At 48.2% G+C, this 26,969-nt stretch overlaps 1 protein-coding gene across 1 annotated transcript in view; it reads right to left on the bottom strand.

The window, feature by feature from the left end:
• The window catches only part of GXYLT2 (glucoside xylosyltransferase 2), a 204,439-nt gene that overhangs the window by 130,716 nt on the left and 46,754 nt on the right, over positions 1 to 26,969 (bottom strand). The window contains exon 3 of the mRNA XM_054595024.1: positions 16,246 to 16,377. Within this exon, the coding sequence (XP_054450999.1) occupies positions 16,246 to 16,377 (132 nt within the window). The remainder of the gene's footprint in view (positions 1 to 16,245; positions 16,378 to 26,969) is intronic.

Genomic DNA, 26,969 nt, shown 5'->3' with positions numbered 1-26,969 from the left:
TCTCATCTAATAATTTTTGGCCTCTTGGTGCTTGATGAATATAAGGGCATCATTTATGATGATCCTAAGTGACATCCCTCTTATTAAGGATTTTAAAATATCCCAGTTGGCAGTCAATATTTGTGGATAGCTAAAGGGTTGTTCCCAAGGAAGCCTCAATGTAAATTGCTAATGCTGAGGTTTAATATGAGTAATAACACAGAGGCCTGACCTTAATTATAAAAATTTCAAATAAGTTAGGTAAACCTTTCTTTTCCATTAGCCTGTGGCAAACTCATTACAACCTCTCTGGTAAGTATACAGTTTTGCAAATAATAGAACCAGCTCCAGACCTCTTTAACAAACTGTAAGTGGAAAAAGGAAAGATTATATGCTGTTGCCCTTGATGTGATATTAAAAACCTATGTAACATAAGATTTTTGTTTATTTGGAATGGTACTCCTTTGAAATATTAAATGATTGAACAAGTTTGTTGGAAATAAATTGAATTAGAAAACTCAGGACAAATTATAGGTTAAAGCTATAAGCAATTTTACCCTGTCTCTCTTGACAATATTTTTCCCTAACTTCCTCTTTGAATGGGGATTCTTGAGGCAAGTGTGGAGAGAAAGAAAGACATCAGATATTATTATAATCTTGGAACTTACTGAAACTTGGTTAAAAAGTCTTTCTTCCTGGTAAGGCCTGTATTGTGCCTTAATCTAATTCATATTACCATACTGGATGTCACATGACAAAAAGAATCTACAGATTCTCCAATCCAGTGATTTTTGTCATATTTTAAATCTCTAGGATCTGCAGGGGACCATATTATTGAGGACATAAGTCTTTGTAATCAAATAGGCAGAGTGTATAACAAAAATATATCGGTCCATTATAACATCTCACTAATTTTTATTAAATGGGTGAAAGGTGACATGAATTCATGAAACTCAATTATTTCTTTTACTAATGGAAATGGGAAATGTCCTCCAGGGTCAATTTTAATGAACAGTTTTTATTTATTTGTAATTGGCATATTGTTTTAAATACTTTAACCTTCTGAATTACCTGAAATCAGTATGCCGACTAAAGAGCTTAACTGAGCTATCTAGGGTTTAGTGTGCATCAATAATTGTCCTGTTCTTAGGACCCTTATTCACAGACCTAGAAAAGTAAATGTCCACTGGTTTTGAGGACTTCATAAATCTTGAACTGGCGGGATCAAAGTTATAGTGATTGTACTTGAAAATCTAATAGGCCTGAGTTTCAAAGACATGTGCTCTGATCATTTTCATAGTAAAATCTTACCTGAGAAAGGACTTCTTTTATAGGTTTCAGGTAGATGAAACCCATTCAGAAAATGGGTAAGACTGAGCTTCTCAATCAATTGACTGACCACCTGTGTGTTTACATTTTAGGATCTCCACCTTCTCTGTGTTACTGAGATTTGGTTTTATAGAGATAAATTTGTTTTTATAGAGATGAACTTCAAAGAAAACATCACTTAAACTTTATTTCCAAATATCTTGAGGATCAGTATATCTCACTGATGCCCAGAAATGCCAAGTTCATAATCTGCTGTTATGATATGACTTAGAGAAAATAAATGTCTTGTCAGCCACAGTCTCTATTATTTTAAGCACCTCTAGTTTCTATTATCAAAAACAGATAAGGAATTTCAGCACCAGTTGTCATTCAAAATGGAATACTTAGTTGAGATGAATGAAAATCATCATGGGGTAGGTTTTATCTTTTTTAATAGTGGCAATAAAGACACAATTCAAGGCCAGGGAAAATTCAAATGTATTGCTAATATTTTTCAGATAGGTTGGGGAAACAATTTTGCAACAATAACTCTGGCTATATAATGCATTTTTCCAATAATATGAAGACAATAAGTAAAAACCTGACAATTTTTTTTATCTTCTTAAAGGGTAATTCGTTTTAAAATCAGCAACCTAGAGATTTTAGTGCTAATTGAAGCTGTTTTTTTTAAAACATTAATTTTTTTAAATATTTTATTTATTTATTTTTAAAGAGGGGAAGGGAGAGAGAAAGAGAAGGAGAGAAACGTCAATGTGTGGTTGTCTCTTGAGCATCCCCTACTGGGGACCTGGTCTGCAACCCAAGCATGTACCCTGACTGGGAATCAAACCAGTGACCCTTTGGTTCACAGGTCAGCACTCAATCCAGTAAGCCATACCAGCCAGGGCGAGGCTGTTTTTCTTACCCCCATTTTTATGCAATTAACCTCATCTGATAACAAATATAAAGGTCTGTGGCATGAAAAAATAGGTTATTTAATGAGTACCAACAGTACATTCAGGCCTTGTTCATCTCACAGGTTCCGTATAAGAAATGCTAAAAATACTGTCTGCTATTTAGGGTTTAAGACCAACAGAAAGTAAGACTTCCTTGTGTGGATATGTCCCAAGCACCTCAAAATCAAATTAAGACTCACATTAAAATAATCTCCCTTTTTATTAAAACAGAATAGCACCCCCATCAACTTAGTAAGTTGAACCATGTGAAACTGCCCTTTTTTGTAAGTCATAAATAGCTGAATATTGGCAATTTCAAACACATCAACCTTAATAGTTGTTCTGGTCAGAAACCTGGGTGAAATCCTTTTCACCTCATTTCTCTTCAACTCTTAAAACAAGCCAGTCATGAAGCCTGGTAAATTCTATTTCTCAGGGAGGTTCTGAATCCATCTATAAGTCAACTACCAGCCCAAGTCATCGCTGATTGGCCTCAGCAATTCCACTTTCCATACTGCAATGAACCAGTGTGTCCTCTTTAAAACACAAGTTAGATCATCTCACTTTCATGCTAGAAATCAGTCAACCGCTTCTCACTGTCCTTAACATAAAAAGCAGATATTCAACATGGCTTACAGAGCCAGAAAGTTCTAGCCCTTGGTGACCTCCTAAATCCCACCTTTCTCTATTTTCTGGTTACTGTACTTTTACTTTATTTTCTTAGACATGCTCCTTCCCAACTGCGGGCCTTTGTACAAACCCTTCCATTTGCCTTGGAGTCCTTTTCTCTCTCATTAACCCTCAGGCCCTTGTCACTCAGTGATCCATGCCTCTTCTTCATCTATGTTTAGCATAAAGGCCGTGTTTCAAGAGGACCTTCTAACACCTCACCCTGACCAGAGAGGAACCACATGCTCCATCAGTGAGGCTTTGTTCTCCACTTTAGCAGAGATCACACTTCCAATTACATGTTCAATGTCCTGTTTGATTCAAACTCAAAGCAGGTAAGACCACAACTGTCTTGTTCAACACCATATCACCACCACTAAACCAGACCTACCACCTAATAGGCACCCAATAAATGTTTGCTGAATGCACAATTCCCTGAAAAACGTCAAGATTACAATTCAAAGTGGCCATCTTGGCTCAATGATATCCTAGTTTGGGTATGTGTTCAGCAATTTTTCTATTTAGGATTTTTAAAAATGAAATTGAAACATTCAATGAAAAATTTCAAAATCAAAAGGCTGAACCAGAACTCTGGACCTTTCCTGAATAATTCCCTAGCATGGCTATGTTACTGTAGGTAGCAGATAAGAATGAGCAGACAGAGGGGAAATAAAGCAGGACCTTAATTATTACAACCTAACAAAGAATTTAAAACAGAAGGCTGGAAGCAAAAGGGAGAGATGTCTCCCTCATTGGCCTAGCAGTCCTGAGATTGGTCCAATAAGATTGCCAGGCATTCCAAACATCACAAGCAAAACTATAGTAGCATAGAGGGTGGCAAGATGGCAGAGGAATGAATGGAAGTCACACAAACCTCCCAGGACCAATCTGGAATTACAAATAAATTGTGGAGAAATAAACTGGAACAAACAACTGAACAATAGAGAGAGAGAAGCCTTATAACCTTATACAGACAGAAGAATCACCTTTAGCATAATCTGACTGGTAAGGAGTACAGTGGAGATGCGAGAAGTCTGGCTGGGTGCCCAAAGGCAGCAGCACCAGAGGGATATTTAAACAGTCAGTTAGATCACCCCGAGAAGAGCAGTGTCTAAACCATAGGTAGGGATCCCCAGCCTATAACACAAGAGCCCAAAAAATACACAGATAATAGCCACCAGTGAAAAGTGGCAGGGAATCTCTCTGCCAGAGATGGGCAGCTGGAGACACAAAGAGTCATTTAAAGGGCCAGTGCATAAATTTTCATTTGTAGCCAGTTACCCTGGGCTCCAGCAATGGGGGAAGAACAGAGTGGGCTAGAGATGCCTGAGGAGAGACTTGGGGTGGAGGCTTTGGGGAGAGAACTGAAGTAATAGCCAGCAGGATCCCAGTGCTGACTCCTACCTCATATGCATCAGCCATCTTGCTCAGGCAGACCATGCCCCTGAGCTGCAGCAGCAAGAGAGGAAACAATAGCCATGCCCCCAGGAAAGACTTGGACCCATCCTGTGGTGCCTAAGCCTGACAGTTGAGTGCAGAGTGACTAGATTAACAACTGAAGGGGATAGCCACAGACAGGAGATTCCTGGAAGTCTTGAACAGACTGCCTGTGGTCATATGGCATCAACATCTGACATCACCAGAGGCAGATTCAGAAAGAAAAAACAGTGGTAAATGCTAGACACTACCAAGACAAAATCCACTGTGGTCTTCTTCATGATTTTTGATACTTTCTTTACAACATGGCTTTTCAAGATTAATTTCTGGCCCATCAAGTTTGTGCATATTAAATCATTAGATTTTATACTAATAGTTTATTTCTCTCCTTTCTTATAATAGTCTTAACCCCTTTATAGCCTTCTTAATACTAGTTCATTTGCTGTTGATAGTGGGATTGCAGGGGACAGTTATTTTTGAGGATGTGGGTTTGTTTCTTGGGCTTTGTGGTTTTGTTCTGACAGCACCTACACAAAAACACACAAGACAAGGTGGAGAGAGTGACCCTCAGTCAACCAGCAGGTGGGAAGGACCCACGAAAGAATGAGCAAACAGCAATCAAAACCCAGTTACCTCCAGAGAACCAACATAAATGCCATAAAAGGTATCCAAAGAGCAAAAGTTCAGGAGATCAAGGAGACTGCACCACTGAATCTCACAGGTCTCCTACCATAGAAGAAGTACCATAAAGTGAAGAAGTCAATACAGATCAATTTAAGAAGCAGAACTAAAAGGAAGAGTCTCACAAATAATGGGAAGAAAAAAGAAACGCCTTCCAATCAAAGGGAAAGGAGGAATACCCAGAGAGAGAACTAAATGAAATAGAGGCAAGTAAATTGTCAGATATTGAGTTCAAAACAATGGTTATGAAGAAGCTGAACAAGCTCAGTGAGCTCAGAGAGAATTACCAAAAACCACAGGGAAACCACAAGGAACTTTCTGCAAATTATATCAGCATAAAAAAAGGACATAGAAACTATCGATCAGAGGCAAGAGGAAATGAAGAATACAATTTCTGAATTAAGGAACACAATAGAAGGAATCAAAAGCAGACTAGATGAAGCAGAGGATCAAATCAGCAAGCTGGAGGACAAAGTAGAAAAAAGCTCCTAGAAAGAGCAAGAAAATGAAAATACTCAAAAAGAATGAAGAGGTGTTGAAGGAAATGCAAGACAACCTGAAATATAATAATATTCATATAATAGGCATATCAGAAGGAGAAGAAGAAGAGCAAGGGAGAGAGAACCTGTTTGAAAAAGAAATGATGGAAAACTTCCCTAATTGGAGGAGAGAAAAAGTCACACAGGAAGCAGAGGCTCACTTCAAGACAGATCATAATTAAAATGGCAAATATTGAAGACAAAGAGAGAATCTTCAAGTCAGCAAAGGAGAAACAGGGAGTAACATACAAGGGATCCACAGTAAGGCTAGAAGCTGATTTCTCAAAAGAAACACCTAAGCCAGATGGGAATGGCAGGAAATATTCCAAGAAATGAAAAGCAATGGCCTGCAACTATGACTGTTGTACTGGGCAAGGTTCTCAATTAAAATGCAAGGCAAAATAAGGAGTATCCCAGACAACAGAAGGCTAAAAGAATACACCACCACCAAACCAGCACTACAAGATATGTTAAAGGGATTGCTTTAAGAAGAGGAAGAAAAGAGTAAGAAGGAGAGGAACACAGGCACAAAGGGAAAAAAATGAATAAGTACCTATCAATAATAACTTTAAATGAAAATGGATTAAAAGCTCCAATGAAAAGACAAAGAGTGGCTGACTGGATTAGAAAACATGATCTGTACATATGCTGCCTAAAAGAGACCCACCTCAAAACAAAGGACCCACACAGACTGAAAAGTAAAGGGATGGGAAAAATATATTCCAAGCAAATGGACAGGAAAAAAAAAAAAGAGGAGGGGTAGCAATACTTATATCAGACAAAATAGATTTCAAAACAAAGGTCATAAAAGGAGACTTGGAAGAACACATCATCATACTCAAAAGAACAATCCATCAAGACATAAATATTGTAAACCTATATGCACCCAACATAGGAGCACTCAAATATATCAGGAAAATCTCCAAGGATTTAAAGGAAAGTATAAACAGTGATACATTGATAGTAGGGGATTTTAACACCCTACTGTCAACAATGGATAAATCTTCCATACAAAATATCGATATGGGTATTGTGAAACTGAACAATGTATTAGAATAAATGGACTTAACTCATATATATAGAAGCTTTCATCCTCAAGAACCAAAATACCTATTCTTTTCAAATGTCCATGGAACATTTTCAAAGATAGGCCACATGATAGGACACAAAACAAGTTTCAACAAATTCAGGAAAATTGAAATTATAACAAGCATTTTCAGGACCACAAGGGCTTGAAACTAGAAACTGTCCTCAAGGAAAAACTCAAAAACATTAAAATCCCTGGGGACTGAAGAGCATGCTATTAAATAATGAACGGGTCAACAATGAGATCAAAGAAGAAATCAAAAAGTTTCTTGAAACAAATGGAAATGAACAGACAACAGTCCAAAACCTGTCAGACATAGCAAAGGCAGTCCTGAGAGGGAAGATCATAGCAATACAGGCCTACCTAAAAAAGACAGAAACATTTCAAATAAACGACCTAACCCTCCAGCTTCAAGAACTGGAGAAACAAGGAGCAAAGCCCAGAGCAAGCAGATGGAAGGAAATTATCAAGATCAGAGCAGAACTGAATGCCATAGAGACTAAAAGAACAATTCAAAGGATCAACAAATCCAGGAGCTGGTTCTTTGAAAAGATAAACAAGATCAACAAGCCTTTCAGCAGACTCCTCAAGAATAAAAGGGAGAGGACCCTAATAAATAATATAAGAAATGAAAGAGGAGAAATTACAACAGATACCACAGAAATACAAAGGAGTGTAAGAAACTACTATGAACAATTACATGCCATGAAATTTTAATACCTCGGTGACATGGATAAATTTCTAGAAAAATATAACCTTCCAACACTGAATGTAGAAGAAACAGAAAGCCTGAACAGACTGATAAAAACTGGTGAAACTGAAGCACTAATCAAAAAACTCCCAGGACACAAAAGCCCTGGACTGGATGGTTTCACAGGAGAATTTTACAAGACATTTAAGGAAGAGATAACTCCTGTCCTTCTTAGACTATTCCAAAAAATCCAAGAAGAGTTAAGACTCCCAAACTCTTTTTATGAAGCCAGCATCATCCTAGTCCCCAAACCTGATAAAGAAACAACAAAGAAAGAAAACTACAGGCCAATATCGCTGATGAAGATAGATGCCAAAATCCTCAACAACATATTGGCAAATTGCATCCAGCAATACATGACAGTATCCACCATGTAAAGTGGGACTCATCCCAGGGATGCAATGATGGTTCCAAATTTGCAAATCAATAAACATAATACATCACTTAAACAAAAGGAAAGACAGAAATCCCATCATTATATCAATAATTGTGGAAACAGAATTTGATAAGGTACAGCACCCATTTATAATAAAAACACTCAGCAAAGTGCGAGTAACTGGGGCATACTTCCTGAACATAATAATGGTCATATATGAAAACCCTACAGCCAACATCATATTCAACAGGCAAAAACTACTAGCTTTCCCACTGATAAGGGGAAGATGACTTGGGAGGAGCAGCCTAGCCAGAGACCCCCTCCCAGGTTAACTGTTAATCATTGCTTATCTGCTTCTGTAGCCCGTTTTCACATCCCTTCCCCCGCCTGGATAGCACATCAATCTCCCACCTGAATGCTAATCCCTTCCGCCCATCCGTTTCCCGCCGGAATGCTAGGGCTTATAAAACCCTATCTAACCCCGATTCGGAGCTCAGAATTTGGAGACTGCTTCCTCTGAGCCCGCGCATGTGAATAAAGGCTTACTCCGTTCCCTGAATCGTGTCTTGAGTCTGGCTTTCCGTAACATTTGGTTCCCTGACCGGGACACGACTCACACGAGCAGGCCGTTTGCCTCCGGTGAAGACGGCTGGGGTCGGCCGGGTGAGCCCGGACTCCAGAGGGAAGCACGTGCCCCGGTGATTTCGGGTCCTGAGGGGCTGGGCTCCCCTTGGCCCCGACCTCGGGCCGTTCCATAACCCGGGCACTTGGGGAGCGGACCCAAGCCTACCTGAAGGCGCCAGATTGGTAAGTGCCCCGGGGACCAGACCCAAATCAGACCCACCTATAAGTGGTCGAAGGAGAGGCTGATCACCTCTCAGGCCTACCGGCCTCTGGCACGGTTTCCCTGTCGGGAGGGAAAGTGTTAACCTCTGTGTGATTGAGTGAGTGACTGACTGTGTGGCTCCACAGGCCAGCGGTGTTCCCCCGAGCCTACGGAGTCTGAGTGAGCCCTAACCTGCGGGTCCTCGGTCTGTCATATGGCATAACGGCTGGGAAGCTAACCCGGACTCTACTCGGGCAGCCTTAGCTAAGACAGACCCAAGTCCCTCGCGAGAGGAGAGGCCAGGCGGGCGAAAGTGAAAGTATCCTTGCTGCCCCCGTTTGTCTGCGCCGTTTCGGGAGGGATCATGGGGGGCAGACAGTCTACTGTCTTAGATTGCATGTTAAGAAATTTCGACCGGTTCCGGGGCCAGCAGCCCGATATGGATCCGGGGCAATTAGAAATTTTCTGTTACGCTGAGTGGCCCAGGTTCGGGGTAGGCAGGCCTCCTGAAGGAACCCTTGACCTAGACATAATTAGGGCTGTCCATCTCATAGTCACAGGAAGTCCAGGACACCCAAACCAATTCCTCTACATAGAAAAGTGGCAGGAGCTAGCGCAAGAGATGCCCGACTGGCTCCGGAAGTGTGCGGGGGTTAAACCTCGTCACCTAGGCGCTACGGGAGGGCGAGCCAGGGGAGCCCAGAACTGTTGCTCCCGATCAAAGGAAAGGGATGTAACCCGCATCCTAGTTGCCAAACCAGTGCTGAGACCCCCTATCTATCAAGGCCCGCCAGAGGAAGACCCCCCGGTGCAGCCTCCCCCTTACCCAGATAAGAACTTGGGAGGTCAGGCAGAGGCGCCTGAAACACCGCCCCCTTCAGTCTCGCCCCCGCAACCCGAGGCAACAGCGCCCCCAGAATCTCCTATCGCCTCCCGCTTAAGACACCACCAGTCCCTCCAGATGCCACTGCGGGAGACCCAGGGCCCGCCACAAACGGGGCCTGATGGGACCTTATACCCGGGACCGGTCGTGTTTTACTATCAGCCCTTTACCACGACTGACCTCTTGAACTGGAAACACCACACACCCTCATATTCGGAGAAGCCCCAGGCACTCGTAGACCTAATGGAGTCCATTATGCAAACTCACCGGCCAACGTGGCACGATTGCCACCAATTGCTCCTAACCCTTTTTAATACGGAAGAGAGGCGCAGAGTCTTTCAGGAGGCCCAGAGATATCTAGAAGCCAATGCTCCAGTGGGCACAATAGACCCAGCCCAGTACGCTCGGGTGGCAGCCCCAGAGACCCAACCCGACTGGGATCACAACACCGAACAGGGAAGAGCAGCCCTGGACCGGTACAGGGAAGCCATCCTCCAGGGGGTCAGAGCTGGGGCCAGAAAACCGACCAATATGTCAAAGGTGGCCAGTGTTGTCCAACGGCCAGATGAATGTCCCGGGGACTTCTTAGAAAGGCTCCTAGAGGCCTACCGGATATACATCCCCTTCAACCCAGAAAGCCCAGATACACGGCTAATGGTAAACACTGCTTTTGTCTCCCAGTCGGCCCCTGACATCCGCAAAAAGCTCCAGAAGCTAGAGGGCTTTGCAGGCATGAACATCAGTCAGCTGGTTGAGGTAGCAAATAAAGTCTACAATAACCAGGAGGAGGCCGCTGAGAAGGCAGTCCAGAAAAGATTAGAGAAAAAGGCCGCACTGCTAGCAGCCGCCCTCAGTCAGCCGGCAGAAAAAGGCAAAGGGGGACCGAAAGACCAGAAAGGGCACGCCAAGGTAGAGAGAGACCAATGTGCCTATTGTAAGGAAAGAGGACATTGGAAAAGAGAATGCCCGCACCGGAAAAAGAAGGCTGGTCCGGCGCCCACCATCCTTAGCCTGGCGGGCCTAGACTCAGAATGAGGAAGACCGGGCTCCCTGAATCTAGGCCCCCATGAGCCCATGGTCGAAGCGATTGTTGGGGGCCAGACTCTCTCTTTCTTGGTAGATACTGGGGCAGAGCACTCGGTCGTCACCACCCCTGTAGCTCCCCCATCCAGACGAGAAGTCACCATCGTAGGGGCCACTGGTCAGCCAAGTAGCCCAAAACGCTTCTGCCAGGCCCGGATTGTTGATCTGGGAGGCCACCGGATTAGACATGAGTTCTTATACCTACCTGAATGCCCTGTCCCACTGTTAGGGCGAGACCTCTTATCAAAGCTGGGAGCTCGAATCACCTTCCAGCAGTCAGGGGAGGCCTCGCTGCAAGTGGATGGCCCTAGGCTCATGGCCCTCATTTTGCCATGAGAGGAAGAATACCAGTTGTATTCTGGGGAATCTGGTGACCATGGCCCCAGGCCTGAGGCTAGAGACAACCTGCTGCAGGAATTCCCCACGGTCTGGGCCGAGGACAATCCCCCTGGACTAGCCAGAAACCAGGTCCTAGTAATAATTCAACTCAAACCGGGGGCTAAACTGTGCCGCCAGCGACAGTACCCTATCTCAAGGGAGGCCCGCCTAGGAATATCGGAGGTCATCCGAAAGCACCTCCAAGAGGGTATATTGGTCCCCTGTCAATCAACGTGGAATACCCCGCTCCTGCCAATCAAGAAACCTGACGGAACGGGGTACCGTCCAGTGCAGGACCTCCGGGTGGTAAACGAAGCCGTCGTCACACTGCACCCGGTAGTCCCGAACCCATACACCCTACTGAGCCGACTCCCGCCAACCGCCGCCTGGTACACATGCCTAGACTTAAAGGACGCCTTCTTCTGCATCCCGGTAGCTCCAGCCAGCCAACCTATCTTTGCCTTTGAATGGGAAGACCCGCATACGGCGGTAAAGACACAGTTGACATGGACCCGGTTGCCACAGGGATTTAAGAACTCCCCCACGTATTCGACGAAGCGCTAGCCCGGGACCTGCAATCTTTCTCAGACGAGGGAAAGGATTTAACTCTACTCCAATATGTTGATGACCTCCTCTTAGCTGCCCCCAACCAGAGCCGATGCCTAGAGGGGACAAGAGCTCTCCTAAAACTGCTAACCCAACAAGGGTACCGAGTCTCACGGAAAAAGGCACAAATCTGCCAACAAGAAGTCAAATATTTAGGGTTCCTAATTTCCCAAGGCAAAAGATCCCTAAATACAGACCGGAAAATGGTCATTACCCGCTTCCCGGCCCCGAGCGGACAAAGACAATTACGAGAGTTCCTGGGAGCAGCCGGCTTTTGCAGAATTTGGATCCCGGGGTTCGCAGCCAGAGCAAGGCCACTCTACCAGGCCCTGCGTGGGCCAGACACCTTACCCCTGGCATGGGGAAAAGAACAGGAACAGGCCTTTGCTCAAATAAAGGACCTCCTTAGTAAAGCCCCAGCTCTGGGCCTACCAGACCCCAGCCGGCCCTTCTATCTACATGTGCATGAGAAGGACAAGGTTGCTCTAGGGGTCTTAACTCAATCAGCCGGACCTTGGGAGCGCCCGGTGGCTTACCTGTCTAAGCAACTGGATAACGTTGCGGCCGGGTGGCCCCCTTGCTTGAGGGCAGTTGCAGCCGCGGTATCCCTGCTACAAGAAGCGGACAAATTAACTTTGGGGCAGGAGACCACTCTATTCGTTCCCCATAGCATCCATAGCCTCCTGGCAGGACAGGGGCACCGATGGCTGTCCAACCCCAGACTGACACAATATCAGGGCATACTCCAAGAGAATCCTCGGGTCCAGGTAAAGACTGTAAAAAGATTAAACCCTGCAACCTTCCTGCCGACCGAACTAGGGGACCCAGACCACTGCTGCCTAGAGGTTACTGAGGAGGTCTATGCCAGCCCACCGGACCTGCGGGACCAGCCTCTGCCCAATGCTGACGTGACCTATTTCACAGATGGCAGCAGTTATATGAGAGAAGGGGTCCGAGTGGCAGGGTACGCAGTAACCACGCTTGACCAGGTGGTAGAAGCCAAAGCCTTGCCCTCTGGATGGTCGGCCCAGAGAGCGGAACTCTGGGCCTTAATAAGAGCACTGGAGTTGGCCCGGGACCGGAAAGTCAATATCTACACTGACTCCAAGTACGCCTACGCCACCCTGCACTTCCACGGGGCCATCTACCGAGAACGCGGGCTGCTGACAGCAGAAGGAAAGGAAATTAAAAACAAGACAGAAATCCTGCGTCTCCTCGAAGCAGTGTGGGCCCCAACTGCGGTGTCCGTCATCCACTGCAAAGGCCATTCCAAACAAGACACCATACCGGCCCGCGGGAACCAGAAGGCGGACTCGATAGCAAAGGCTGCCGCAGTATGTGGTGAGATGGCAGAAGTACAGCCCTCCCTTCTCGGACCCCTGCTGGGGAACCCCATTAACCGTCGGGACTATGAGCCAGCAGAAATGAAATGGGCCCAACAGGCCGGAGGACAAGAAACCCCCGAGGGAACTTGGAGGTTACCTGATGGGCGCGTATATGTGCCCCAGAGCCAGGCCAGCAATTTAGTCAGAAACTGCCACCATCTGACCCACCTGGGTAAGACCTCCCTGGAAAACTTGCTCAAAAGGTATTTCTACTTCCCCAACCTGTCAACCCTGTGCTCAACAGCCTTGGCTCAATGCGTTACCTGCGCAAGGAACAATGCAGCCCCGCATCAAGGAGCCCCACCGGGAGTCCAACACAAGGGGTCCCAGCCCTTCAAGGACCTCCAGATTGACTTTACAGAAGTCAAGACCAGCCGAGGATTTAAGTATCTCCTGGTCCTGATCTGCACCTTTTCGGGTTGGGTAGAAGCCTTCCCCACCAAAACAGAGAAAGCTCGGGAAGTAACCCGAATCCTACTCAGGGAAATTATACCCAGATAAGGGCTCCCACTCACCATTGGTAGTGACAATGGCCCGGCGTTCATCGCCCAGGTGGTTCAGGAGGTCGCCCGGCTCCTGCGCATCGACTGGAAGCTACACACGGCCTATCGGCCCCAAAGCTCTGGTAAAGTGGAACGAATGAACCGAACTCTCAAGGAAACCCTAGCTAAGTTCCATCAAGAAACCAGCCTGCCATGGACAGACCTGTTACCACTAGCCCTGCTACGGGTTAGGAATGCCCCGAACCCCTCGGGGTATACTCCCTATGAGTTAGTTTTTGGAAGACCCCCACCTATAACTAGAATAGGAAGTCCCAATGACCTTCGACAGAAGGGGGCGTTACAGCAGACCCAGTACTTACAACAGTTGGGTAAGACCCTAGACAGGATCTACGGGGCCCAATTGGGCCAGGAACCCAAACCCCGAGGGAGGCCAGCACACCCCTTCCGTCCAGGCCAGTATGTATGGGTAAAGGATTGGAAAAAGGAACCACTCCAACCCATTTGGACGGGCCCATATCTAGTACTATTAACCACCCCTACTGCCCTTAAAGTTACAGGAATAACCCCCTGGATCCACTACACTCGGGCCAAGGCAGCAGCAGATCCAGACGAGCCAGGACTTCGGAGCCACCGAACCTCCACCTCGAAGGGAGCCCCCACAGTCCGGCTGAAGAGAACTGAAGGACACTGGGCCGTCTACCCGAGGAACCAGAGACCTGATCCCACCCCAGAGTAGTGACCAACCATCTTAGTCGGCAACCAAGGCATGATCCCTGCAGAAGAGGCGAGCCCTAGATCTCCTCACAGCAGAAAAAGGGGGGACTTGCCTATTCCTAGGCTGGAATCTTAACCCAGAAGGTTAAGGAGCTGAAAGATGGTGCGAAGCGCTACCGAGAGTCAGGGCAAGGGACATGGAGCTTAGATACCCAAATCTGGCTCCGCTGGCTGGCTCCATTCCTAGGCCCCCTGATATTACTCCTCTTAGGAATAAGTCTAGGACCCTGGCTGCTGCGCACCCTCATTAATAACCTAGAGACCGCGGTCACCAGACGAGCCGCTGCTCCAGTGCTGCTCCTCCAGCATCACCGATACCAAAGACTCCCGACCCAACCCCAACAGAGTGACCACCGTGGCTTGTGTGATGATGCTAAGACTCAGGCCAATCTCGTCTAGCATCAAAGAGGGGAATGATAAGGGCAAGATGACTTGGGAGGAGCAGTCTAGCCAGAGACCCCCTCCCAGGTTAACTGTTAATCATTGCTTATCTGCTTCTGTAGCCCGTTTTCACATCCTTTCCCCCGCTTGGATAGCACATCAATCTCCCACCTGAATGCTAATCCCTTCCGCCCATCCGTTTCCCGCCGGAATGCTAGGGCTTATAAACCCCTATCTAACCCCGATTCGGGGCTCAGAATTTGGAGACTGCCTCCTCTGAGCCCGCGTGTGTGAATAAAGGCTTACTCTGTTCCCTGAATAGTGTCCTGAGTCTGGCTTTCCGTAACACCACTAAGATCGGAAAGAAGACAAGGTTGTCCTCTTTCACCACTTCAATTCAACACAGTACTGGAAGTCCTAGCCACAACGATCAGACAAGAAAGGGAAATAAAAAGCATCCAAATTTGAAAGGAGGAAGTAAAACTGTCATTGTTTGCAGGTGACATGATAGTGTACATAGAATACCCCATGGACTCCACCAAAAAACTACTTGACCTAAAAAAAGAATTTGGCAAAACAGTGAGATACAAAGTCTATTTCAGAAATCGAAGACATTTTTGTACACCAATAATGAAATATTAGAATTAGAAGTCAGGGGAAAAAATCCCCTTTGCTATAGCCACAAGAAAAATAAAGTAGGATAAAAAATAAAAATAGGAATAATAAAAAAATTGGGGAAGGATTGTGGGTGGGAGGTAGAGGTGGGTAGGCCAGGAGAAAGCGGTGGTGGGAAAATGGAGGCAAATATATTTGAACAATAAAAAAATGAATGAAAACCTGTAATAGCAAAGAAAGAGGGAGCCTTATAAGTCTTTGTGTATCATCTCCACTCGCTGAGAAAGAAAGCCTTTGTGACTGTTTATTAATTCTAAGATCTAGAGAGGGAAAGGGGGAGGGAGAACCTAGAAGCCAACTAAATTATATTACCTTTGAACCCCAACAGTCATTGCACTCATATTAGCTGAGTACCCACTTGTAGCCCCAGCTCAAGTGTATAGACTAAACTTACTGACAAACTTACTACCTTATTTCCTCTGTATATTTCATAAATAAACTTGCTATCTCATTCCCACTATACATGCTTGTCTCTTGCTTGAATTCATCTCTTGTGAGTGAAGCAGGAACTGAGGAACGAACTTGGGGAGTGTCCTTGACTTGGGTCTCTCCCTGGTAATAGCTACACCTAGTAGTAGTTATTGTTATAAGAGAAATAATAATAATCAAAGATAATATTTACAGAGGGTCACCTTTTTGCCAAGCTGATGGAGGAACTGAGGTATACAGAAAGAAATTGGAAGTTTTCTGAGGTGTACATAGCTAGTAAATGGTGCCGTAGTAAGAAAGACCCATAATTCAAAACAAGCTCTAGATGTCCTCAGTCGCTCAATCTTTGGGAAAGGCCACTTTTCAAATACAGGGACACTCTCTAAACCCTGAAGATTAAGAGCATTGACTACAGAATCCTAGAGAAACACATTTTCAGCTCTATGTCAATGTTTCTAAATGGATTCCATTTAATGTCACCACATTCCCAGGAGCAGTTCTCTCCCAAGCAATATCTCATTAAAAGCAGCTTTTCCTACCGGAAGAAAGAGTCTCTGAGCAGCACAGGGTTTGAACAATTTCTTCCATTCTTGAGGGTTTCCCACTGAAAATGTGATGGGGTAGATTCTGTGCTCAAACTTCTTTGTATATGAGTCAGGCCACTGTCGTAACTGAAAAACATGGAAGGGAAGGGGAAGTTAATTAGACTCCAGAAATATGGAAAACATCTAAAGTTTCTGAATGGTCAAGTGGAATTTATTCAGGCAACTTTCATAAAAAGTAACTTTATCACCATCACAACTGTCAATGTTCACTGAACGAAAGACCATTAGTAGAATTAAAAAAAAAAATCCAGAGGTAGCAAGGATGATGGGGAATACTTAAACACTGTGAGGAGAGTATAAATTTGAACACATTTCCAAGAGGGCAATTTGGAAATTGGCAACAATAAGTCTCAAAAGACAAAGATACAAACTTTCCACTGCTGGGAAACGCCCCATCTGGTTCCAGGCACTGTAGCTTTGCTGACAAGAGAGAGGGCCCCAAGGCTGGAAGGAAGCCTTGGGAAAATAGGCCACTGATGAGACAAAATCTGTCCCCTTGGCAAGGACACAGTCCCTGCCCCCCTCACATCACCCAGTTTGGCCCTATGATGGTCGGTTGTTGATGACGAGTAAGTTCTCTCCAGAGCAGGGACAACCTAAGCCAGACATCAGCTGGTATGGCCAGTGGGACAAAGACTTGGGGGACATGGAGAAAGGGCAAAAAGGCCTGCACCCCTTGGCTCAGCTGGGACATGGTTGGAGTCTTCATTCTATCTGAAAGAAGTCTCTTTATCTCTTGGTGGTTCTTCCCTGCCTGCCTGGCTTAGGCTTAAACTAATACTAAAGGCAGGTACAGCCCTAAACTGGATCAGGCAGTTCCTGGGGACAATCAGGCCTAGAAGCAAGTTCCTCTAAGTATTCTTTGTTCTTCCCTCAAAGGGATGATAACCAGCTCATACTGGGAAGGAGATTTAAATTATTCATAGACCCTGACCTGAGGCAGATCTCTTGCATTCCTTCATTTGCTATCTATGATCTCTATTTGTTTTCTGTAAACATAGTCTTTTGACATTGATTGATGAGCTTTGCTGTAGATCCCTGAACAAATGGTTCTCAATAAAAGCCTTTGGACTCAGGGGCTTGGGGCCTTCTCCCCTAGAGGGAAGAGCCATGTCCCCTCTCCTGGCAAACAGAGAAGTGTTTGCAATGACTCATGTTTATTCCCCCGATCTGTGACAACCCCAGGACGGGCTCTGTGGAATTCAGAGCCCCGCTCCCTCCTCAGCTGGCTCCAGACAGTAACCCTCAGATCCAGGAGCGTCCCGCGCAGTGCTCCCCCCAACAGATGGCACCCGAACAGGGACATTTCACCTAAACTTAGTTTGAAGGAAAAAAAACTTGGAACCAAACTAAATGCCCAAAATTCATTATGACAGGAATATACAATGGGAGGGATTTGGAAGATGGTAACCAAGTAGGCAGAAGCCCAGTCCACTTGCTCTTGCACCCCTCTTGGACACTTGGCTGATCTTCTGAAAAATAAACTGAACAATCAATGGAAACTTCAGTGATATGAAGTTTGGAAGTCAAGGGGTACAGAAAATGCTTCACAGTGGGTGGTAAGGAGATTATATAGCTGGAAGGGGAAATTCCCCAGGCAAGGTGCCAGCAGCTGCAGTTTATGCAGCCAGAGCCTGCATTTTGGAGAACCTATTCAGAGATCGCAGTATTGTGGCTCCCTCCCCTTCCAGGGCAGTGAATCCCCAGACCCAGGATGGGAACAACTTACATACACAAAGTCAGGGAGATCCAGGCTGCACACACACACACAGCAAGCAGCATGCCCATGTCTGCAGCTGCAATGCCAGCCAGAGAGAGAGGGAGATTCTCTCTGCACCTGGGTCTGGTGGAGGAGACTGGCTGCGACCAGCTGTGACTGTGAGAGTCTCTTGAATTTTTGGAGAGGTGGCATGTACAGAAAGCCAGACAGTGACTCAGTGCTACAGTGGGAGTGATAAGGGCAAGATGACTTGGGAGGAGCAGTCTAGCCAGAGACCCCCTCCCAGGTTAACTGTTAATCATTGCTTATCTGCTTCTGTAGCCCGTTTTCACATCCCTTCCCCCGCCTGGGTAGCACATCAATCTCATCAATCTCCCACCTGAATGCTAATCCCTTCCCCCACCTGGGAAGCCCATCCGTTTCCTGCCCGGAATGCTAGGGCTTATAAACCCCTATCTAACCCCGATTCGGGGCTCAGAATTTGGAGACTGCCTCCTCTGAGCCCGCGCGTGTGAATAAAGGCTTACTCCGTTCCCTGAATCGTGTCTTGAGTCTGGCTTTCCGTAACATTTGGTTCCCTGACCGGGACACGACTCACACGAGCAGGCCGTTTGCCTCCGGTGAAGACGGCTGGGGTCGGCCGGGTGAGCCCGGACTCCAGAGGGAAGCACGTGCCCCGGTGATTTCGGGTCCTGAGGGGCTGGGCTCCCCTTGGCCCCGACCTCGGGCCGTTCCATAACCCGGGCACTTGGGGAGCGGACCCAAGCCTACCTGAAGGCGCCAGATTGGTAAGTGCCCCGGGGACCAGACCCAAATCAGACCCACCTATAAGTGGTCGAAGGAGAGGCTGATCACCTCTCAGGCCTACCGGCCTCTGGCACGGTTTCCCTGTCGGGAGGGAAAGTGTTAACCTCTGTGTGATTGAGTGAGTGACTGACTGTGTGGCTCCACAGGCCAGCGGTGTTCCCCCCGAGCCTACGGAGTCTGAGTGAGCCCTAACCTGCGGGTCCTCGGTCTGTCATATGGCATAACGGCTGGGAAGCTAACCCGGACTCTACTCGGGCAGCCTTAGCTAAGACAGACCCAAGTCCCTCGCGAGAGGAGAGGCCAGGCGGGCGAAAGTGAAAGTATCCTTGCTGCCCCTGTTTGTCTGCGCCGTTTCGGGAGGGATCATGGGGGGGCAGACAGTCTACTGTCTTAGATTGCATGTTAAGAAATTTCGACCGGTTCCGGGGCCAGCAGCCCGATATGGATCCGGGGCAATTAGAAATTTTCTGTTACGCTGAGTGGCCCAGGTTCGGGGTAGGCTGGCCTCCTGAGGGAACCCTTGACCTAGACATAATTAGGGCTGTCCATCTCATAGTCACAGGAAGTCCAGGACACCCAAACCAATTCCTCTACATAGAAAAGTGGCAGGAGCTAGCGCAAGAGATGCCCGACTGGCTCCGGAAGTGTGCGGGGGTTAAACCTCGTCACCTAGGCGCTACGGGAGGGCGAGCCAGGGGAGCCCAGAACTGTTGCTCCCGATCAAAGAAAAGGGATGTAACTTGCATCCTAGTTGCCAAACCAGTGGAGAGACCCCCTATCTATCAGGGCCCGCCAGAGGAAGACCCCCAGGTGCAGCCTCCCCCTTACCCAGCTAGGAACTTGGGAGGTCAGGCAGAGGCGCCTGAAACACCGCCCCCTTCAGTCTCGCCCCCGCAACCCGAGGCAACAGCGCCCCCAGAATCTCCTATCGCCTCCCGCTTAAGACACCACCAGTCCCTCCAGATGCCACTGCGGGAGACCCAGGGCCCGCCACAAACGGGGCCTGATGGGACCTTATACCCGGGACCGGTCGTGTTTTACTATCAGCCCTTTACCACGACTGACCTCTTGAACTGGAAACACCACACACCCTCATATTCGGAGAAGCCCCAGGCACTCGTAGACCTAATGGAGTCCATTATGCAAACTCACCGGCCAACGTGGCACGATTGCCGCCAATTGCTCCTAACCCTTTTTAATACGGAAGAGAGGCGCAGAGTCTTCCAGGAGGCCCAGAGATATCTAGAAGCCAATGCTCCAGTGGGCACAATAGACCCAGCCCAGTACGCTCGGGTGGCAGCCCCAGAGACCCAACCCGACTGGGATCACAACACCGAACAGGGAAGAGCAGCCCTGGACCGGTACAGGGAAGCCATCCTCCAGGGGGTCAGAGCTGGGGCCAGAAAACCGACCAATATGTCAAAGGTGGCCAGTGTTGTCCAACGGCCAGATGAATGTCCCGGGGACTTCTTAGAAAGGCTCCTAGAGGCCTACCGGATATACATCCCCTTCAACCCAGAAAGCCCAGATACACGGCTAATGGTAAACACTGCTTTTGTCTCCCAGTCGGCCCCTGACATCCGCAAAAAGCTCCAGAAACTAGAGGGCTTTGCAGGCATGAACATCAGTCAGCTGGTTGAGGTAGCAAATAAAGTCTACAATAACCGGGAGGAGGCCGCTGAGAAGGCAGCCCAGAAAAGATTAGAGAAAAAGGCCGCACTGCTAGCAGCCGCCTCAGTCAGCCGGCAGAAAAAGGCAAAGGGGGACCGAAAGACCAGAAAGGGCACGCCAAGGTAGAGAGAGACCAATGTGCCTATTGTAAGGAAAGAGGACATTGGAAAAGAGAATGCCCGCACCGGAAAAAGAAGGCTGGTCCGGCGCCCTCTGAGCCGGCGCCCACCATCCTTAGTCTGGTGGGCCTAGACTCAGAATGAGGAAGACCGGGCTCCCTGAATCTAGGCCCCCATGAGCCCATGGTCGAAGCGATTGTTGGGGGCCAGACTCTCTCTTTCTTGGTAGATACTGGGGCAGAGCACTCGGTCGTCACCACCCCTGTAGCTCCCCCATCCAGACGAGAAGTCACCATCGTAGGGGCCACTGGTCAGCCAAGTAGCCCAAAACGCTTCTGCCAGGCCTGGATTGTTGATCTGGGAGGCCACCGGATTAGACATGAGTTCTTATACCTACCTGAATGCCCTGTCCCACTGTTAGGGCGAGACCTCTTATCAAAGCTGGGAGCTCGAATCACCTTCCAGCAGTCAGGGGAGGCCTCGCTGCAAGTGGATGGCCCTAGGCTCATGGCCCTCATTTTGCCATGAGAGGAAGAATACCAGTTGTATTCTGGGGAATCTGGTGACCATGGCCCCAGGCCCGAGGCTAGAGACAACCTGCTGCAGGAATTCCCCACGGTCTGGGCCGAGGACAATCCCCCTGGACTAGCCAGAAACCAGGTCCCAGTAATAATTGAACTCAAGCCGGGGGCTAAACCGTGCCGCCAGCGACAGTACCCTATCTCAAGGGAGGCCCGCCTAGGAATATCGGAGGTCATCCGAAAGCACCTCCAAGAGGGTATATTGGTCCCCTGTCAATCAACGTGGAATACCCCGCTCCTGCCAATCAAGAAACCTGACGGAACGGGGTACCGTCCAGTGCAGGACCTCCGGGTGGTAAACGAAGCCGTCGTCACACTGCACCCGGTAGTCCCGAACCCATACACCCTACTGAGCCGACTCCCGCCAACCGCCGCCTGGTACACATGCCTAGACTTAAAGGACGCCTTCTTCTGCATCCCGGTAGCTCCAGCCAGCCAACCTATCTTTGCCTTTGAATGGGAAGACCCGCATACGGCGGTAAAGACACAGTTGACATGGACCCGGTTGCCACAGGGATTTAAGAACTCCCCCACGTTATTCGGCGAAGCGCTAGCCCGGGACCTGCAATCTTTCTCAGACGAGGGAAAGGATTTAACTCTACTCCAATATGTTGATGACCTCCTCTTAGCTGCCCCCGACCAGAGCCGATGCCTAGAGGGGACAAGAGCTCTCCTAAAACTGCTAACCCAACAAGGGTACCGAGTCTCACGGAAAAAGGCACAAATCTGCCAACAAGAAGTCAAATATTTAGGGTTCCTAATTTCCCAAGGCAAAAGATCCCTAAATACAGACCGGAAAATGGTCATTACCCGCTTCCCGGCCCCGAGCGGACAAAGACAATTACGTGAGTTCCTGGGAGCAGCCGGCTTTTGCAGAATTTGGATCCCGGGGTTCGCAGCCAGAGCAAGGCCACTCTACCAGGCCCTGCGTGGGCCAGACACCTTACCCCTGGCATGGGGAAAAGAACAGGAACAGGCCTTTGCTCAAATAAAGGACCTCCTTAGTAAAGCCCCAGCTCTGGGCCTACCAGACCCCAGCCGGCCCTTCTATCTACATGTGCATGAGAAGGACAAGGTTGCTCTGGGGGTCTTAACTCAATCAGCCGGACCTTGGGAGCGCCCGGTGGCTTACCTGTCTAAGCAACTGGATAACGTTGCGGCCGGGTGGCCCCCTTGCTTGAGGGCAGTTGCAGCCGCGGTATCCCTGCTACAAGAAGCGGACAAATTAACTTTGGGGCAGGAGACCACTCTATTCGTTCCCCATAGCATCCATAGCCTCCTGGCAGGACAGGGGCACCGATGGCTGTCCAACCCCAGACTGACACAATATCAGGGCATACTCCAAGAGAATCCTCGGGTCCAGGTAAAGACTGTAAAAAGATTAAACCCTGCAACCTTCCTGCCGACCGAACTAGGGGACCCAGACCACTGCTGCCTAGAGGTTACTGAGGAGGTCTATGCCAGCCCACCGGACCTGCGGGACCAGCCTCTGCCCAATGCTGACGTGACCTATTTCACAGATGGCAGCAGTTATATGAGAGAAGGGGTCCGAGTGGCAGGGTACGCAGTAACCACGCTTGACCAGGTGGTAGAAGCCAAAGCCTTGCCCTCTGGATGGTCGGCCCAGAGAGCGGAACTCTGGGCCTTAATAAGAGCACTGGAGTTGGCCCGGGACCAGAAAGTCAATATCTACACTGACTCCAAGTACGCCTACGCCACCCTGCACATCCACGGGGCCATCTACCGAGAACGCGGGCTGCTGACAGCAGAAGGAAAGGAAATTAAAAACAAGACAGAAATCCTGCGTCTCCTCGAAGCAGTGTGGGCCCCAACTGCGGTGTCCGTCATCCACTGCAAAGGCCATTCCAAACAAGACACCATACCGGCCCGCGGGAACCAGAAGGTGGACTCGATAGCAAAGGCTGCCGCAGTATGTGGTGAGATGGCAGAAGTACAGCCCTCCCTTCTCGGACCCCTGCTGGGGAACCCCATTAACCGTCGGGACTATGAGCCAGCAGAAATGAAATGGGCCCAACAGGCCGGAGGACAAGAAACCCCCGAGGGAACTTGGAGGTTACCTGATGGGCGCGTATATGTGCCCCAGAGCCAGGCCAGCAATTTAGTCAGAAACTGCCACCATCTGACCCACCTGGGTAAGACCTCCCTGGAAAACTTGCTCAAAAGGTATTTCTACTTCCCCAACCTGTCAACCCTGTGCTCAACAGCCTTGGCTCAATGCGTTACCTGCGCAAGGAACAATGCAGCCCCGCATCAAGGAGCCCCACCGGGAGTCCAACACAAGGGGTCCCAGCCCTTCAAGGACCTCCAGATTGACTTTACAGAAGTCAAGACCAGCCGAGGATTTAAGTATCTCCTGGTCCTGATCTGCACCTTTTCGGGTTGGGTAGAAGCCTTCCCCACCAAAACAGAGAAAGCTCGGGAAGTAACCCGAATCCTACTCAGGGAAATTATACCCAGATATGGGCTCCCACTCACCATTGGTAGTGACAATGGCCCGGCGTTCATCGCCCAGGTGGTTCAGGAGGTCGCCCGGCTCCTGCGCATCGACTGGAAGCTACACACGGCCTATCGGCCCCAAAGCTCTGGTAAAGTGGAACGAATGAACCGAACTCTCAAGGAAACCCTAGCTAAGTTCCATCAAGAAACCAGCCTGCCATGGACAGACCTGTTACCACTAGCCCTGCTACGGGTTAGGAATGCCCCAAACCCCTCGGGGTATACTCCCTATGAGTTAGTTTTTGGAAGACCCCCACCTATAACTAGAATAGGAAGTCCCAATGACCTTCGACAGAAGGGGGCGTTACAGCAGACCCAGTACTTACAACAGTTGGGTAAGACCCTAGACAGGATCTACGGGGCCCAATTGGGCCAGGAACCCAAACCCCGAGGGAGGCCAGCACACCCCTTCCGTCCAGGCCAGTATGTATGGGTAAAGGATTGGAAAAAGGAACCACTCCAACCCATTTGGACGGGCCCATATCTAGTACTATTAACCACCCCTACTGCCCTTAAAGTTACAGGAATAACCCCCTGGATCCACTACACTCGGGCCAAGGCAGCAGCAGATCCAGACGAGCCAGGACTTCGGAGCCACCGAACCTCCACCTCGAAGGGAGCCCCCACAGTCCGGCTGAAGAGAACTGAAGGACACTGGGCCGTCTACCCGAGGAACCAGAGACCTGATCCCACCCCAGAGTAGTGACCAACCATCTTAGTCGGCAACCAAGGCATGATCCCTGCAGAAGAGGCGAGCCCTAGATCTCCTCACAGCAGAAAAAGGGGGGACTTGCCTATTCCTAGGCTGGAATCTTAACCCAGAAGGTTAAGGAGCTGAAAGATGGTGCGAAGCGCTACCGAGAGTCAGGGCAAGGGACATGGAGCTTAGATACCCAAATCTGGCTCCGCTGGCTGGCTCCATTCCTAGGCCCCCCTGATATTACTCCTCTTAGGAATAAGTCTAGGACCCTGGCTGCTGCGCACCCTCATTAATAACCTAGAGACCGCGGTCACCAGACGAGCCGCTGCTCCAGTGCTGCTCCTCCAGCATCACCGATACCAAAGACTCCCGACCCAACCCCAACAGAGTGACCACCGTGGCTTGTGTGATGATGCTAAGACTCAGGCCAATCTCGTCTAGCATCAAAGAGGGGAATGATAAGGGCAAGATGACTTGGGAGGAGCAGCCTAGCCAGAGACCCCCTCCCAGGTTAACTGTTAATCATTGCTTATCTGTTCCTGTAGCCCGTTTTCACATCCCTTCCCCCGCCTGGGTAGCACATCAATCTCATCAATCTCCCACCTGAATGCTAATCCTTTCCCCCACCTGGGAAGCCCATCCGTTTCCTGCCCGGAATGCTAGGGCTTATAAACCCCTATCTAACCCCGATTCGGGGCTCAGAATTTGGAGACTGCTTCCTCTGAGCCCGCGCGTGTGAATAAAGGCTTACTCTGTTCCCTGAATTGTGTCTTGAGTCTGGCTTTCCGTAACAGGAGTGCCCTGAGAGACTTTTAAAAGGGGCCCTGAGGCATGCTGGACAGAGACGCCCCGCCCCACACACACAGCTGCCCTGCCAGCAAGGTGAAGTAACTGAGGGCTCAGTTTGCTACCACTCAGTGCAGCAGGACAGATTGATCAGAGAGGTGAAAAGCAAGGGGATTTCTTGGCCCCAGACCACTGCAGTTGCTCAGAGTGGAGAGGGCGAGCCTCTGTCTGCTGCAAGGGCAATGGGCTGGGAACTGTGCACCTGAGGTGATTTAAAGCCAGACAGAGCCCCCTTTCCTGGCAGAACCTCTAGGAAGGGAAGAATGCACTCAGCCCCCACCACTTTCAGGAGCAGAGAAGATCTGGAAAACAAGCTGGGTAGGCTCATGAACACTGCAGGGTGCAAGAGAAAGACAGCAAAAGGAACACCTAAAAGGGGCCATTTTGTACTTCTCTCAGGGAGACAAAATACACTGGTACCTAGGGCCCTATTTCACAGAGGCCAGTAAAGCAGGAAGATCAGAAAGTGGTGCAGCTAGGGAGATTCAGGGCACTGCCTGGTCACAGTACACACACAGAACTGCCATCAACACCAAGCAGAAGAGACCTGACTCTCTTAAATACACTGCCCCCCAGCCATGAAAAAGATAGTTATTTAATCAGAAACTTTAAATTATTGGGAAAGAAGCAGACTGACCAAGATGGGTGGTGCAGGGACAGGGGGACCACATGCGCAATTTTTCAAAGAAGACTAAACAGTGGCTCCCAAGAGAGACCTAGGGGTCCTACTCTCCTGACTGCAACAGAAGATCCCTCTAGAAATGGGTAAAGGAGATACAGGTGGTGCTGCCAGACTTTGGGTGACCCAGCAAGGGACCTTGAACTGATTAAAAAATACAGAGGCAGATCCAGAAAGAGAAGTCAGAAGCATACAAGACACAGTGGGAGTTGTGACTCCCAGTAAGCCAACTGGAGGCGAGAACTGACCAATGAATGAGTCACCAATAAGCAAAATCCAAACAAAAGAAAAAAAGAGAGAGCCCACACAATCTGAAGAAAGGGAAACCAGGAACATCCAGAACAGGAGATCAAAGAGACTGCACACTGAGCACCACAGAAATCCTACCACAGAAGTCCACCCCGGGAAGATAGGCAGGCAAAACAGAGCAACCTGAGATACAGAAACAAACAAAAGAGTCACCTAAAATGGGGAAACAAAGAAAGAACCTCAAATCGAAAGCAGTGGAGGAATCTGCAGAAAAAGAGCTAAATGAATTGAGGGAAGCAATCTATGACATACAGAATTAAAAAAAAAATGGCTATAAGGATGTTCAAAGAACTCAGTGAAAATGAAAAAAAACAAACAAACTTGGAACTACAGAAGCATTAAAAGGACATATAAACCAAGAAAAAGAACCAAAAAGAAATGAAAAGTAAAATATTTGTAATGAAAAATACACTAGAAGGCATTTAAAGCAGACTGGATGAAGGAGAAGATGAAATTGATGAGGGGGAAGACAAGGTAGAAAGAAATACCCAGTCAGAGCAACAAAATGAAAAAAGACTCAGAAAGAATGAGGATAGTTTAAGGAACTTCAGGAAAACATGAAATGTAACAACATCCACATAATAGGAATATCAGAAGGAGAAGAAAAGGAGCTAGTGATAGAAAACTAATTTGAAAAAAATAATGACAGAAAACTTCCTTAACTTGGGGAGGGGAAAAGACATTCAAGTTGAGAAAAAAACAGAGGGTC

The sequence above is a fragment of the Pteronotus mesoamericanus genome, unplaced genomic scaffold (genome assembly GCF_021234165.1).
Source record: "Pteronotus mesoamericanus isolate MK-2021 breed Mesoamerican mustached bat unplaced genomic scaffold, CSHL_Meso_final scaffold_54, whole genome shotgun sequence".
Taxonomy (NCBI): Eukaryota; Metazoa; Chordata; class Mammalia; order Chiroptera; family Mormoopidae; genus Pteronotus; species Pteronotus mesoamericanus.
This window is presented reverse-complemented; position numbering and strand designations above follow the sequence as displayed.